We start from the raw sequence: 16,677 nt of genomic DNA, 5'->3' as shown, positions 1-16,677 counted from the left end.
GGATGATGGGACCCTCGAAGTCCACGTCACAGCCCATGTTCACAAACTCACGCTTGTAGGCCGTCTTCAGCTTTCCACTCTTCTTACTGAAACAGGCAATCATAGGGTTAAATGTTTATCTCTAATATCCATTGTAAATGTAATACATGTTCCTTCATCCCCATAGACACTGTGGTTTATGATCCCACATAAATACACCATCCTCTCCCCAAATACTGACTAGAGTACCAAATGTGGATTAATACGCCCCTGAAAGTAGTCTCCAAAAATTACTATTATGGCCCTGTTTGTTTGTTTGTTTGTTTTGAAGGAGTAGCTGTTTTTCTTAGATTACTGAGACAGTTTTAATATCAAAAACTATATATTTGCGAGTAGTATTTGAATTAGGTACAAGTTAAACTAATCTTTCAATGTAGGTTTGAAAATGTGTGAAAACAACAGATAATTGTTGACAAAATAAAAGAAACCTTAGTGTATATAATTATATATTGTGTATATTAATCACTGTGCTCTGACTTTACGGTACTACCAGGCCTTATCCAAAGTTTATACTCACTGTACTACATTATGTTTCAACTCAAACCCAAAGTTATGCTATAACTGATTCATCCAAATGTCCACTTACCCTGTGTTTGGTACAAAAGATGTATCCAAGGCGACCTTTAGTCCTTGAGTCAGCTGGAGGTAAAGTAGCAGAATAACAGTGTTAGAAATGCAATTTAACGTTTAGCAAAACCAAATCTGAACCCTGACGTTGGCACACACCTGGTCCTCCACGGTGACCTCGGTGGCCAGCGTGTTGTCTGTGTTCCACTTCTGGTTGAAGGTGAGGCCCAGCTCCTTCATCTTGTATTTGGTCTCCAGGCTCCCTGCAGCCTTCCCTGTGTCTGTGTTACTGGAGCCAGATGTGTTGAACTCCTGAAAGGAGGACATTCAGTCTTTAGTATACACAAGTCAATCACACTCGGATAATCAGACAATGTCCAACGCACTAGCAACACAGCGTGGGAAAAAAAAGAGTAAAACCTGTGCAGACTACAAATCAAACTAAATGTAATTATGATTAAACTGTACAGAAATAAATCATATCAGAGGCATATAACATTGTTATCATTAGACAATACACTTGACAGACAGCCTCAACATGAATCCATGCAGGACACCAGTAGCACATGTAATGGACAGAAAAACATGTTGCAGAGTGTATGGTTAGAAAACATAGACAAGGGTGTTAAAAAGTGACCATATTGGCTTATAATGTAGTATTTAACATTTTAAACCTTGTTTCGTACGGCTGCTGTTGTCTTTCCTTTCATAATGTAGATGAAGTGTTTGGTTGTGCATGGTCAGTGTTTCCACGGCTTATCTCATATACTGCTTGACCCATCAGCCTAATATTTATTGAGCTAATTTATGACTGTATGCTCAAGGAGCTCTTGTGGGTGCGGTGCTTCATGATTTATGAAAAGCTACTTATTGAATGTTATAGCGTTGTTGGCTGTTGACTCTTATCTCCTCTTGAACAGCCGTTACAGGCAGCATACCCACTCTTTCAGTTAGGAAATGTTCCTAAGTAAGTCCATTAGTATTTCTGATCTATTTTCCATCAACACCGATGCATTTGATTGAGTGGTTGTGCTCAGTGAGTGTGTCGTTGGAAACAGAGCGTTTAGGGCAAAAAGCTGAATCTTTTTGTAACAATCTGACAGAACTCTGGAGGGGAAAAGGAGGAGGTGTGTGTTTCATGGTAACGGATGTATCGATTAAAAGGAGCTGACCGGATTGCATTTCACTAGAGTTGTACCTTTTACAGTTTAATGAGTTGTATAAATTGCCTGATTGATTTGTATAGTACATAATGTAATGAGGAAAGCAGCTTCCGTGGAGCATGGATTGTGAATTTCAACTTTTCAAACGATTATTTTCCTTCTTTTTCGCCAACACAACACAGCTATCATGTTAAACTGTTTTAAATTAGATACGGTAGCCCATAGGCTGACATTCGTAAGCAGTGACATAATCTCAGTGGTTGACCAATCACATCCCTAGAACAAACAGTTAATGGATTAATTAAGACAATTGACTGACAATGGAAATTAAGCCCTTAAGAAATGAAAAGTTAGAGGTTATTAAGAGTGAAGTGACAGGACATTAAAAGCAAATAATCGTTATAAAAACACATTAATATTCGTGCTGTGTGAATGATGCTCACAAAGACAAAAGAAGACAGACACTAGAGCATGAGAACAGCAGTGAGGCATGATGGAGGTGAACGGTAAATGAATAGCAGCTGTCAGCGCTGACTCCGATCTTACCATCTACATTATCGTCCGGCACAGAAGGCAGCAGCATGGAGACAGAGCAGCGGTTAGGGGAGGCAGGGGGAGACAGGTAGAGAGACAGACAGGCCACAGTACAAACATGTCTGTCCTGTTTCTTAGAGAACAAGTTTAGCAAAGCAGGTCTGCATCAGCACCGCTCAGATACCTGGAGGCGTCCCACTACAGGTCACAGCAGGGGGCGGGGTTCAGGTAGAAGGTGTGCTGAGGCTTTTATTTTGGAGGAGGGTGAGAGAGTGCAGTAGTGATGGAGAGCAGGAAGGTTGTAATAGGAGATCAGTGTATTACTGTGAGCTTCTGAGATGTCCAACTCTGTAAAGAGCTTGCTGACGGGCTCCACTAGTTGTTTACCTATCATGTGCTACCATTTCCTGTTTGTTACATTGGTATCAGCTTCCAGAGCTTAAAAACACTTTGCCTGTCCGCCGGGCTCTGAGGACAACTATGGAGTTCTTTCTTAAATATCTGTTCACAAAGTATTATCACAACGACACTCAGATAAAACCTTTTTCTGGTTATTCCAACAGTAAATGAGGTTTTAACAGAGATGGACTGGTCAGAAAGACACTAGAAAATGACAACTGGTAAAAAAAAGTAATATAAGAAAAGAGTCCTCACCACTCCACTCTGTGATTTGGTCTTGAGGTCGAGCTTCACAACTCCAAAGCCTGGAAGATTGTAAAGGACAGAATGATGTGTTAGCAATGCAATGAACAAATAATTCCAATAAACAAGATTTAAAGGAATAGGTGGACATTTTGGAAAATATGTATATCCGGGAAAAACTACTCATATCTGCCTGTTCAATAATATAAACCTGGAGCAGGAGGCATTTACATTAGCTTAGCATAAAGGCACATAAAACCTAGTGGCGTTTTTAACATGTCAGTGCCAGGAATGCATGATATGTTAATTATCGAGCTTAAGAGAGGTTGGAATTTGTTTTTAAATATTTGGACAAAGCCTGGTAAGCTCTTTCCCCCAGTGACCAGTCTTATTGCTAAGCTAAGCTAACAGTCTCCTGCATCTTCACATTTAACAAAATTAAATTAAAAATCATGTGGATATATATATTGATTTAAATATAATGAAATGTGTGCAATGTGATGACGTACATTGTTTGGAATTTGATTTGATCGATTTGGTTTGAAACACACATCACCTACAATTAAGTTTATATAATAATGTGATAGAAAGTGTATTCCTTTTGGCCTTCTCCTAGTTCAAACATTACAGAACTACTTTAAATCGTCATAGCTATAATCATCAATATATTTATATTATCTGCGCAACAGAGAGGAGTCTAAGAGCTACACTCACTAAACACCAGGTTTGAACAGTCTCTGTATTTTAGGAATTCCTCACGGATAATAATTGACTCTTTAGGCTAAAATAGTACTCACCATATCCCTTGCTGAATATATCCTTGGCAGATTTGCCCAGGTCCGCGTATGAAGGAGGGACAGCCATTGTGCTGGAGGAGAGAAAGTCAGTAATGTCATTAGTGTCGCTGACTCATTTTAATATAATATATATATATATATATGTTACAATGTATTTATTGTTATCAACTTATTTATTGTCATATGAACAACAATGAATCGTGTTGGCTCCCTCCAACAATGCTCAAACACATACAGATAAAAAGGAAAAATAACTTATATTTAACTTAATAATAAAATATAATACATAAAATAATGCAAAAGTTGATATCGAGAGATAAAACACAAGTATATAAAATACAATATTTTCTGCGGTATACAGTCATTGCAAAGTGAATGAACTCTAATGTAAACAGGAAAGTAGTAAATGCATAAAGTAATAATAATAAATTAATAAAAAAATGTTTTGAATAAATGTACACATTTATTAATATAATACTGTAAAAAATTCATTACAAAAAATAAAAGAGCAGTTTGAAGCACGTTTTCTTCTCTGCTCTGTGTTGCAGTGGTTTAGTCCGTCACATGTGAGTCTTCCATGATGCTGCAACACTAACGAAGCTCATCCTGATTGAAGTCAATAGGGTTTTGTCATATACCAACACAATGCAGTAGCCATCACTTAATTTAGTCACCATGTCTACAGGTTTGCTCCAGCTAAAGGGAACAAAATGTTCTTTTAGAGCAGCTGGGAGGCTAACAACCGAGGAGCTCTGCATCTGGCTGCATCAAGGAGCTACTGGGGCACCTTAAGAGCCCAGCACCATGACATATACATTTAACCTGGAATATGAGTTCAAATGAACATAAAATAACATGAAATAACTAATCTAGCAGGTATTATATGTGATATTCTGTTCTGTCATACTGCTGTACAATACAATATATTATGAATACCTTACAACTCATACTATAACTAGTATCCCATACTTTATTATAGTTAACCATTTTGTTGTATGTTATAACTATTTGAACACTAGTTTGTGCATCATTTATCACACTACTGTCACTTTTGTCTCTCTTGTTTGCATCGTATACCTATTTTAATGTTTTACACCTCTTATTATAAACAATTTTTATTTTCTCTATTTAACTGTTCTCCTGCCTAACTTATAAAATATGTATTTTGTTTGATTCCCATCCTGTTGAAGCATCCGACCAAAAGGCTCTCTCTACACATCTCAAGGTTGTAAAAAGGGCCCTCATCCTGGGGATTCTGCTTTTGGAGATGTTTCTACTGCATGAACATCTGTTTTAAATAAATCCCAATGTGAACAATGCTTTATTTGCTGCATGTAAAGCCCCTTGGTGCTGCATCTCTGATTCGGGACAAAGGACAGCAGATGGTCCTGAGAAAGAGGTGTGGGGGTGTTTTACAGCTAGCTAGCTAGCTAGCTAGCTAGCTAATTAACTAACTAGTGTGTTAGCTGCAGTAACAAGCTAGCTTACTTGCAATTATAGGATACGAAAGATATGCATCACTTAATTGTTATAGCTAGTTAGTTAATATATTATAGTCTGCATGCACCGCATTACACACACACACCCCCACCCACCCACCCCTTCAGGTCTAGTAGCTAGCCATAAACCTAGCAAATAAAGTTGAAAAATGCTAACCTGAATCTCTGCACCATAATACTGTTTAACCTAACATCAAGGATTAAACTGCACTGCAAGGCTCAGCATCATTACATAACTGAGCCACCGCTAGCTAAATCGCCTAACATGCTATACTAACCTTGGAGAGAACCGTTATCACAGCAGCCATTAGTACCGTTAATTATTACACAGGTATTATACAGCTGAACCCAATGTTTAATATGAATTTGTACTCATTGTATGTCTCCTTACCGTTGTGTGTTTGGAAGGGGGGTTTGCAGAGTTCCCTGGCGTGATGCTGCTGAGTGGATTGACAGCTAGCTTAGTTTGGCAATGGAAATGTCTAAAACCGGGGACAGGGCATAATGAAGGAGACATATAGCGCATGCGCAGTACCAGAGAGAGAGAAGAGCGATCAAAGAGTCAATGTAGAAGCAAGAGTTAAACCCACAGCGCACAGCCTCATCCGAGCAGGTTCACCTGATTGTAAAAAATAAATATTGAATGTGTTTGTGTTTGTGTATTCAAATTAGAAAATGTTCAATTACTATACTTAACTTCAATTTTGAGGGACTTGTACTTTAATTGAGTATTGCACATGTGTGCTACTTTGTACTTCTACCCCCACTACGATTCATGAGGTTAATGGTGTACATTTTTGATACAATAAATATACCTTTAGTTACTTTGCAGATTTGCATTCATATCGTTAAATATACAATACTTAAATAAGACCTACATCTTATACCTGTATTCAATTTCACAAGCTCCCTTGCAGTATACAAAGTCATTAAAACTAGCTGCACCTTTACCAGCTTTGATAACACATTAATGCATCAATAATTATAATCAAAACATATAATATATCATTCTGAAATGGGCCTATTTGAATAATGAGTAATGAGGTAAATGTTGATGCTAAAATTGTTCTACTTTTACTTGAGTAACATTTTGAATGCAGGACTTGTAACAGAGTATTCCTACACTCTGGGTCTTCTACTTTTGCTTAAGTACAAGATCTGAGTACTTCTCCCACCTCTGCTTATTTTTAAATGAACCACTATATTTATGTGTTGTCATGAATCCCTGGGTCATTGGGACAGACCGCAGGGCTCTTTGACCTTGTGGCTGACCATAGGAGGCTGGAACTCTTTACACTTATGAAATATAATATAATCATAAACGTTTTTTGTAAGAGAACAAATCCAATTACATCTGCCAAATAAAGTGGTGAAATAAGAATAAAATAGATTATTTTTGGTAAAAGTAGAAATTAACTGTAAAACAAACTGGCAAGTAAAAGAACTGCATAGAAAAATAATACCATAATATACTTTAGGCCTAAGTGTGCAAAGAGAGAGATCTTGTAATGCGTAATAGCCAGTTTTATTACAATGTATATTTTATTACTTGTTTATTATAACCATGGATGCATTATTTTGTTGCCACTCTTATTTTTGCTGCTTATAAGGGAGGGGATGATTGTAATTACCTTATTCAGGCCTACTGCTGGGTAGCTTTATCTATACTTCCCAATCATAATTCCTGGGTTGATGTGAGTAAAAAGTACAATGTGTTCCACACTGAGGTGTAGTGCAGTAAAAATACATTATCCCTGGTACAGTTCTGAGTGGAAGACCCGGGAAATACTCAAGAAAGTACAAAAACATCATCATTTTGTTAACGTTTGATTTATTAATACTGAGCGATGTAAGTAGTAGGCTACTCAAATAATTCACTTAACTAAAGTACAAAGATGTAAGCATCATAATAACCCCAAATACCAAAAGAAAGACACTCAGAATCATAAATATTACAGGACTATAATTATTCATGAGTTCATGTGTTCATAGTTTCAATGCTACAGCTAGTTAGGGTGAATTTTGTTTGGTTGACCTTTTATAAACTGTAGCTTAATCTATAAATCTTTATTTACAAGAGGATTTTAATGCTGTTTTACCAATCTGAACGCAAACATTGTCCAACTGTTACTTTGTTAGTTTGAAGATAAAAACATGACAGAAAAGGCTATAAATTGATTGCTAGTGCACAGACAACGTGAATGATGTCCTTATATTCAGCTATTGGTTTCTGTACAGGGATAATGTGAGAAACAGCGCCGTCTACAGGGCCATTGTGCCCGGGACAAAGCGCAGCCTCCGGCTCTTCGCAGTGAATCTCTCCGGTCCTCCTTAAATGTTTGTGACAAACATGGCGTTCCTCCGTTTCATGGGGGAAAGTGTCTTTTCGTGCCCCGCCCTGAGTGAACACTGACTCGACGCTATCAACATCTCAGGGCCACGAAGGGAACTTCACTGTTGAAAGTACACAGAGATTATCAACTCTAGATCTGCACCAAAAGTCCAATGGTCAATGTTTGCAACAGGACTCCTGCACACAGCTCCCGACTGCATGAGGGCTTGAAGGCTGCCGAGCGGGTTTGAAGCCACCGATTAAGTCCGCATTTGACACCCAAATACAAAAGTTAGGCCGGGGTATCGCAGTCATAATGTCCGGACAACCTAGATTTGTGAGCCCGTTCTACAGACCTCGGTGCCTGGCTGCTGCAGCTCCGGCGGGGAAAGCCAAACTAACGCACCCCGGGAAGGCTATCATGGCAGGTAAGAAAGTTTCTCCTCACTCCTGAGCTCCGGAGTTGTTTACAAGTTTGCGCAATGAACGTGTGTGTGCAGATCTGATCAGAGGCTCTGCTGGAGCTATGTTTACTACTCTTGCACTTATTTTAAGTGCAAATAACAGGTGCATTGTGCGTTAAAGGCAGAAACGTATGGTGAAAAACAACAAAAAGTATATTTTTATGGTTAATATTGCACCACTAGAGTCATGGTTAAACTTACATCAGCCTCTGGAGTGGACACATCAGCATTACTTGTTGTTACTGGTCTTAATGGCTGGAGGTTGGACAGTTCTCAATGTCCTAGGACCTTTAAATGCTCACCATATCATGTTGAAAGAAACCTGACTTTTAATTCATGTTTTTGATTAGTCACTACCAAGTTATCAGCTGCTATTCCTGGGGTCCACACAATGAACTCCGATTGACTGTCAATCAGTGACATATGTTCAAACGTTAGTGTGCTACAGGGCAATCATTATTGATGTCATTGCAACATCAATAGGTTGTAAATAAGCTGACAGACACACTCCTGCTGAATCCATCATCCTATAAGTTCTAAAGAGCATTTGTTTGCTCATGTAACTGTACCTGACTGTCAGCAGTATGGTGGCTGTTTTCTGTTGAACTACTGGCCTTTTACTGTGTGCTCAGAGGCCTCTGGGTCCACATGTTCAGATTCATGACCCACGATGACAAAGCACATTTCTCTGTCAGTCGCTGCACACATTCACCTGGTTACAACAGGCCTGTCACACGCTGTGCTGTGGGCTTCAGCAGAGAGGCGTGAAAGGTCAAGACATGGCCACGTCCGCCTGCCAAGAAGCTGCTGTCCAGTTTTTTTTGTTAGATAACATCATAAGCCGCCTATGGTAATGTGTATTATCAGTCAGTTGTGGAATGTGCATATATTCAAGTACGGTACTATATTGAGGTAATTGTACTTATCTTATCTTATCTTATGATTCTTTGTAATCTACATTTCAGAGGCCATATTGTAATTTCAAACTTCATTTATTAAGCACTAACCATCATAAACTATAGTATATCAAGTAATTTAATAAGCTTAACTTAAACCAGCTACACCATTAGAGTGACAAACACATACTCTATGCATCTATCATTACAATGCAGTAACTATTTGAAAATGGACCTTTCTCCATAATGATTACCTTTACTTTTGGTTATTAAAAAAATATTTGTATGGTGATACTTTGCAATTTTACTTGAGTTAAGATGTGTTAAGCAGACCTTTCCCTTGTAACAGAGATCTGAGTACTTATTGAACCACTGTCTAAGCATAAATGTAATGCCAGCACAAAATCAGGGATGAATAGGCCCAAATCAGCAAGTCACAAGAGAATAATTAGCTCACATGCCAAGGCTTTACAAAAGCACTAATCCCCACTTAAACAGACAGCATCTTTTTTTTAACACTGTGTAAACTGTGGCTTAAACACAATTGACATTTGTATGTTTTATTTTATATTTGTCGGACACATAAACATGATTCTTTATGCTAAGATAAGCAAATCAACTCATGTGTGTAGCTTCATAATAAATGAAAAAATGTGAGTATGGGGAAAAAACAAAATGTCCTAAAATGTTAAAGTATTCCTTCAGTTGAATTATGAGTAACTTTCACACAAATCTTATCTAATCCATGACAATTAGCATGACTTCCTATCCTGTGATAACTATAATCATACACCACTCTAGCCTCATTATCAGCACATCAAATAGCATGTATTACACAGTAATCATGAGTTCTGTCTTGAATGTTGAATCGGTAAATTGAGTCCTGACCATAGGTCCTGACTAGAAAACTAAAGGATACTTAGTGCAAGTGTTGCCAGTATCTTAAAATAGAAGTAGTATATGTGGACATCTGCCTGCACTGACTTTTAATATACCTGTTTAACTATCTGTACACCTCCGACTCGATAAACTGGTTCCATATCTTTTTCCAGCTTGAATACTGGGACAAAATGCAGGTACAACATGCAAGCTGTTTGTAGATGGTGATGTTGTGCACTTTTTTCTGGTGTAATGTGTAGGTACAACTACAGCTCTAAAGCCAAACATCTCTAACCAAAGGAATGCTTAACTGAGTCTGTAGCCAAAATACACTTCATGTTTTAGAGGAAAACTGTTATCTTGTGATTGCACAAGTAGTGTTTTGTTTCTCGCTGCATGACATTTTGGGAGAACTAATGCATGGTAAAGCATCAACAAAGGATCCTTTTTTAAATGTGTGAGGAGGATTTCAAGCTTGTTTAAAAGTGAATCATGTGCCATCTACTTTACTAAACAGTAAGGGTTTTATTTCTGATTCAGCCTTCAGTTTCTCTACCTCTCTTCTGCAAAATGATGGTGTTTTTTTGTTTTTAATAGTTACTTTAAGCAAGGCCTTTGTGAGCCTTTTGAATAGAATAGTTTAGGTTAGTAAAAACAGGGATATTAGTAGGATATCTTTCCTTCATTTAACTTCATGGAAACTTGTCACTCCTAGTCCTAAGCTTTTAGTAGGAATCAGACCACTATCAAGCGGCTGCTCTGTGTGAGGGGTTAACACAGTGTTTGCTCTGAAGGCTACACAGTACACACCCCCATGGTTGGAGTCAGGCCAGGGGGAAGTGTCTGTAGGAGGCGTGCTCTGAGATCAGCTGAGCCAATCAGCTGCAGGCTGCATGTTAGCTGCTGAACGGCAGATGTGTGGTGACAGCCAGCATTTAAGGTGGAGCTGCTTCATACTGTACACGGTTCAAGGCTCACATGCATGAAACATCCATAGACACTGTAAACTACCTTTGATAATTACTAATGTTTACCCAGCTAACAACTTTTATTAAAACAAATCCCACAAACTTGTCTTGCCTTTAGTAGTAATTTTATTTATTTCTATAAGTTCTACTAATTTGGTGCATCTGTTTTTATTTGTAACTTTGAGTTCATTGTGAAGCATGTTGTTTTGCATCTTAGTGTTTATAAAGTAGTGTATAAATAAATTTATTTCATTATTATCATTATAGATCATGACAAATTGTGTGGAAGTACCTTAAATGTTAAATGGTGTGATTTGTTATGGGCTGTTAAAACCAAACCTGTGGTCTGTGAAACGAAAAAGTATTTGACTTTTATTTTCAATATCTTCATTATATAGTCAAGGTGATTGCTGTATTGCTTAAATGCACTTGTGTGGTGTTGACATAAAAACTGTTAATGTTTTTCAAATCTTAAAATGAGTCCATGCTTAAAGTTGTGTTTTTACTGTTATTTCAGGTGGGATAGCAGGAGGCATAGAGATCTGCATCACCTTCCCCACGGAGTATGTTAAAACACAGCTTCAGCTCGACGAGAAGGCCAATCCTCCCAAATACAGAGGCATCTGTGAGTTCTTTTCCACCGTCTGAAATGAGCCTTTCATTTTCAATTCATTGCTATAATCACATGTGATGATAATGCTACCTCACTCTGTGGGCACTATTACTTGCACCTGTAAACCTTAATAACAAAAATATACCGTAGTTAATAAAGACTGCATTACATTTTACAGGTGTACCTAATAAAGTGGCCTTTTCTGTACATGATACAATATATTCCACTAAACCAAACAATCTACATTAAAATAACCGGTCCAACAGCAAGTTCTCAGTGTTCTTTTGATGAAGTTAAGACATCTTGTTTTTCCAGATTTTAGAGCAAACTACAACGCACAGATGTGTATTTGCGTAGTAAGTTAGTGTTTGTTATCTGTTAGAGGAGAGCTTGTGAACTTTGGCATAGACAATGTTTGTCTGTAATAACTCAGTATGAAGGACTGTTGTTCCAGGCTGCAACCAACCAGGACCCAGAAACTCAATATGCTTGTCTTTAAACTACTTTACTGTTACAGTGAGATACTCCAAACAAAGCAGCTGCTGATCAAGAGATAGCTTTTCTTGGCAGTAGGGTTTACATTTAGGAAAGTGGTGCAACAAATGATTGTTTAGTAGGCTGCTCTCTTTTTCCTCCTCTCCTACAGCTGACTGTGTGAAGCAGACAGTGAACGGTCATGGGGTGAGGGGTCTGTACAGAGGTCTAAGCTCTCTGCTGTACGGCTCTATACCTAAAGCAGCTGTCAGGTACCTTATGCACACGCACGCACGCACGCACGCACGCACACACACACACACACACACACACACACACACACACACACACATTAATGTACAACAGCTTAATTCCAATAAACCTCCATAACACGTTCCACCAGCTTCCCAGATGAGAGGATTTGCTGTTTTTCTCTGTTTCATATCATTGTGTTGCACTTTTCTTTTCCTTAAACATGGGATGTTTTGGTGTTGTTGTTTTTTGTTGTTTTGTTTCTTTCCGTTAACGTCAAGTGAGAAATAAGTATTTTTTTGTGTTTCTCTTAGTATCCTAAGATACTGTTAAGTTTGGCTGTGAAAAAAAATTATTATGAAGGGCAGACCATCTATTTGTATTTATTTTGTTTTTTTTAGAAAGGGGCAGGTCACATAAGATTTTATTCTTCTCCCTGCTCCTTTTCGCTTAATGGTGTTTTGGTAGAGTCATGTTTTGTTGGCAATTATTGTACATTTGGTTTTGCGTACCATGAGCGGGACAACTAAAAATGAAATGAAATTGTGAAGTGAATATCTGTGGGCAATTTCAAAAAGGGCTATTCATTTGAACAGATCCATCAAAAGAACAAACATAATAATGATCATTGTTCATTGCAAATAAATGATTATTTGTATCTACTGGTTTTATTATGTACCACCAATGTTTGTATACATTTTTAAGTCAATTATTGTTCTGCAGATTATTCTCTCAATAATCAATTAATTATTTGAGCTATAAAACTACAGGTGACATCCTCAGACTGACTGATTTGTCCAAACAAAATGACTGTTATTAATGGTTTAGCAAGGCCACTGCAAGCCACGTAGACAAGTAACTCATATTCTTTTCCTTTGGCCGCAGGTTTGGAGTGTTTGAATTCATCAGTAATAAGATGCGCGACGAAAATGGGAAACTCAGCAGCATACAAGGTTTACTCTGCGGCCTCGGGGCCGGAGTAGCTGAGGCTGTGGTCGTAGTCTGTCCTATGGAGACAGTAAAGGTAAAAAATAAATAAATAAAAAAACATAATTAGTCCTGTATTAATTCATTATTTAGCCACTGGGGGCAGCATTAACAGTTTTTAAAACGGCACTGAATCCATCAACCTTGCAGAACCATTCTTCCTATTTAAGTGCTGCACTGTAAAGTTTCTGTTTTGATTATTTTATTTTACACTTTGGCTTGAAAAATATATTTATCATTGTTATGATGTCATTTAAGGTCAAATTCATCCATGATCAGTCATCAGCAAACCCAAAGTACAAGGGATTTTACCACGGAGTGAGGGAGATTATCAGAGTTGAAGGTATGGAAGGTTTCTTCATCTTTAGTGCCACCTGCTGTTCTATCTCATAATGATATCGCCATGCAATAACCTGTTATTGAGGTTACATTTCTTTCTCTGCCTCATTAGCCCTGAACTGGATGGCTGTGAGAGTTTTGCTTTTGATGAAGTTCTGATGATGCTGATGTTTCTATCTGCAGGTCTCAAGGGGACTTACCAAGGCCTCACAGCCACCGTGTTGAAGCAAGGCTCCAACCAGGCCATCCGCTTCTATGTCATGACTTCCCTGAGGAACTGGTACAAAGGTGTGTGATAGAGAATAACTTCCACTTCTTTTATATCCGCTTTGTTTTGTTATAAACAGCCCAAACATTTCCGTTTTTTTGTTTTTGTTTTGTGAAACACGAAGGTGATGACCCCGACAAGGCCATTAACCCTCTGATAACTGGTATGTTTGGAGCTGTGGCTGGTGCTGTGAGTGTGTTTGGAAACACTCCACTGGATGTCATTAAGACCAGAATGCAGGTTGGTTGATTATCATGGTCTCCTCCAAAGAAAAACATATATTCATTAAACCCTGAGCAGATTGACTAACATGTACAACTCTTATTTATCAGGGTCTCGAAGCAAAAAAGTACAAAAGCACACTGGACTGTGCCGTCAAGATCATGAAGTACGAGGGACCAAAGGCGTAAGTTTATAGAGAGAGTTGATTTTATATTTATAGAGAATGAGTGGCAATAGAAAGACTTTGCATATTTTGTATAAGTTGTCTTTTATGGAGGGTAAGACATCATATCTTTAAAGGATTCACACTCTTTTCACATCAATTATTCAGCAATCATTTTGATTATCAACATGTCAGCTACTGCCTAGCTCTATCTCAAGGTTAAAAAATTATAGTAATTTATCATGGTCCTTATTAACACAATTTTGAAAAGATAATGCACATAAAAAAACACATTTTAAAGACATAGAACTATTTTTGGGCTTTTCCAACACTGAAATCACTAAATGATAAAGATATTATTATTATTATTATTATTATTATTATTGGGGAAGCATTTTTTCTAGAAGGGCGACTTGGTTCCAGTGATAAGGCATTTTTGTAAGTGTAGTAGTAAATGTATTTAAAACATTTTAGATGCATTTTTGAATGCCCTAAAGTACGATATTCACTCTGTCCTTGTGTGCCCTTCAGGTTCTACAAAGGTACTGTTCCCCGGCTGGGTCGGGTGTGCATGGACGTGGCCATAGTCTTTATTATTTACGAGGAAGTCGTGAAGGTCCTGAACAATGTTTGGAAGACGGACTAAGATGGACCCCTACCGGTGCTACACAACAAGCAGGAGTGTTACGACAGGCCATTCATATTATTAACCAGGCCAAGTCCCAAACCAATCTCCTTAAACCCTGCTTATAGGTTCTAATATCTACCTCTTAGTGATTTTCAGAGAGAAAGAAAGGGATTGGTATGTTCTTGGATTTATTTATGACAAAGCTACTAAAAGCGTAAGCATTTTCTGCATGAAGAAAGCTCCAGACTGCAGAGTCAGTGCTTACACTTGGTTTTATTCCTTAAATTCCAGAGGGGGGCAGTTCCTTCAGATCTCAGGGAAAGGAACAGGGGCAGGCATTTAGATCTGATTGACTTGAGCAATGGGAAAGCTGTCAGCACAAACAACTACAGCGCTTTGAGTTCACTTATGCTAACGATGTATGCACTTAGTCAAAGAGAAACCAATTGCCAACCGAACAAAATGTGATTTAGAAAACTGTAGATTAAAACGTTTTACTTGAAATGAGAGATTATAACAGATGCAAACATTTAAAGCCCTCTTTAAAAGAAACTATTTAGACTTTTTTTTTACAAGACTTTCAAAACCAGTATTTAATTCAGTGTCTGAACAAATCATTTATATTCAGATGTCATGCTGCAGAGGCATCAGGTACGTTAAGAACTAAATGCCTTAAATTATAATTGTCAGATTAATCAAGCTCGTGGGATCCATAGATGCAGTTTTTTTTTAAATATGTTGCATGTACAGTAGACAACTTCAGTAGTAATGCACATTTCCACATAATAGTGATTGATGAAAAGAGGGTTCTTTTAAGTTGCCGAGATGTCTTTAATCAACTAACTAAGTAGATCGATGCTATAAAAAGTGCCTATGCATTATATGATTCATTTTAAGATCTTTTGAGATTAAGAATGATTGAATGTTGTATGTACTTAAGAAACGACAGATTTTTAATAATGTGCTGCGATGTTTAATTCCAGTCTGTTTCTGAGGTATTCCTGAGATGTTCATATCTTCTAAATTCATCCTGTGTTTTGAGGTATATTTCCTTTGATTGCATAGACAGTTTGAGAAGTGCCATTAATAGTGCCTTCCATCTCATTCCAGGGAGTGCTATAGATTTTATTGCAGATTACGTTTTTAATGTCTAACTTTATTAATTGCCTTTACATTTTTTCACCAATTGATGACCCAATGTGCCAACTGCTGCTCTTATACAATATATATAAGAAGTCACCTAAAGACTGGAGTAGCTTGTTTACATGCAATGCTAATAATTGTTTTTACAAATGTTTACTTTGAGCTATATTTTTCAGCTCCAGCTTGCATACATGTAGACATCATGCCATAGCTATTTAAATATCTTTGGAGTTTTCATATTTAGACATGAAACACATCCACATCCAGTAGTTAAAACCAAGTATTGTGCCTTCAGTCTAATTCATTCTACTGTAACATGTATGCACACAAATAAACATTGGATCAGACGGTTCATTTTGTCGTGTTCATTTCATTCTGGTTATCTTATCATGATTTACAGAATTTATTCCTAGCAGGGGTGGAACATGTACTCAGATATTTAACTTAAGGAGTAGCAATACTACAGTGTAAAAAGACTGTTACAAATATATAAATAAAATCCCATCATTTAAAATCCTACCAAAATACAAGAACAAATACTACTCAAAAAACAATACTATATTAGCAATAATACTCTATTTTAGAATAATGTAGATTTAGTTTAATGGAACTGTATTTTTTACTGTAAATCTTATATTTTTGATTATGCTTGAAAGCGATTTAAATGACCCAGCGTATGAAATGTTGTTCAAATAAAGCTGCTTTGCCTTGCCTAATGTTGCAGCTGGTAAAGGTGGAGCTCATTTTAAGTCCTTCACAGATTTTAAGGTAGCTTAATCTAATAATAAATTTAAATGTATTTCTTGAT

The 16,677-nt window shown here is 37.4% G+C and overlaps 2 protein-coding genes across 4 annotated transcripts in view; one reads left to right on the top strand and one right to left on the bottom strand.

Annotated features, from left to right (window-relative positions):
- The window catches only part of LOC104948043 (voltage-dependent anion-selective channel protein 2), an 8,787-nt gene extending 3,037 nt beyond the window's left edge, over window positions 1–5,750 (bottom strand). Inside the window, exons 1-7 of one of the 3 annotated variants that reach the window (XM_010774201.1) lie at window positions 5,633–5,750; window positions 3,743–3,813; window positions 2,958–3,007; window positions 2,316–2,318; window positions 766–918; window positions 626–678; window positions 13–86 (exon numbers count right to left, since the gene is read on the bottom strand). In XM_010774201.1, the coding sequence (XP_010772503.1) occupies window positions 13–86; window positions 626–678; window positions 766–918; window positions 2,316–2,318; window positions 2,958–3,007; window positions 3,743–3,809 (400 nt within the window). In that variant the 5' untranslated portion in view covers window positions 3,810–3,813; window positions 5,633–5,750. The remainder of the gene's footprint in view (window positions 1–12; window positions 87–625; window positions 679–765; window positions 919–2,315; window positions 2,319–2,957; window positions 3,008–3,742; window positions 3,814–5,632) is intronic. The other 2 variants (XM_010774203.1, XM_010774202.1) reach the window with 2 other exon arrangements.
- Window positions 5,751–7,596: 1,846 nt separating this feature from the next.
- slc25a1b (slc25a1 solute carrier family 25 member 1b) lies at window positions 7,597–16,221 on the top strand. Its single transcript, XM_010774199.1, has 9 exons — window positions 7,597–8,001; window positions 11,298–11,405; window positions 12,040–12,139; window positions 13,005–13,143; window positions 13,365–13,449; window positions 13,629–13,733; window positions 13,838–13,953; window positions 14,046–14,119; window positions 14,630–16,221. Exons 1-9 carry the CDS (start codon window positions 7,890–7,892, stop codon window positions 14,742–14,744), a joined length of 954 nt encoding a protein of 317 aa, XP_010772501.1. The 5' UTR covers window positions 7,597–7,889; the 3' UTR covers window positions 14,745–16,221.
- The last annotated feature ends 456 nt before the right edge of the window (window positions 16,222–16,677 follow it).

The sequence above is a fragment of the Notothenia coriiceps genome, unplaced genomic scaffold (genome assembly GCF_000735185.1).
Source record: "Notothenia coriiceps isolate Sejong01 unplaced genomic scaffold, NC01 NC01_scaffold00013592, whole genome shotgun sequence".
In the NCBI taxonomy this organism is placed as follows: Eukaryota; Metazoa; Chordata; class Actinopteri; order Perciformes; family Nototheniidae; genus Notothenia; species Notothenia coriiceps.
The sequence above is the reverse complement of the archived record's forward strand: the minus strand, read 5'-3'. Positions and strand labels throughout refer to the sequence as shown.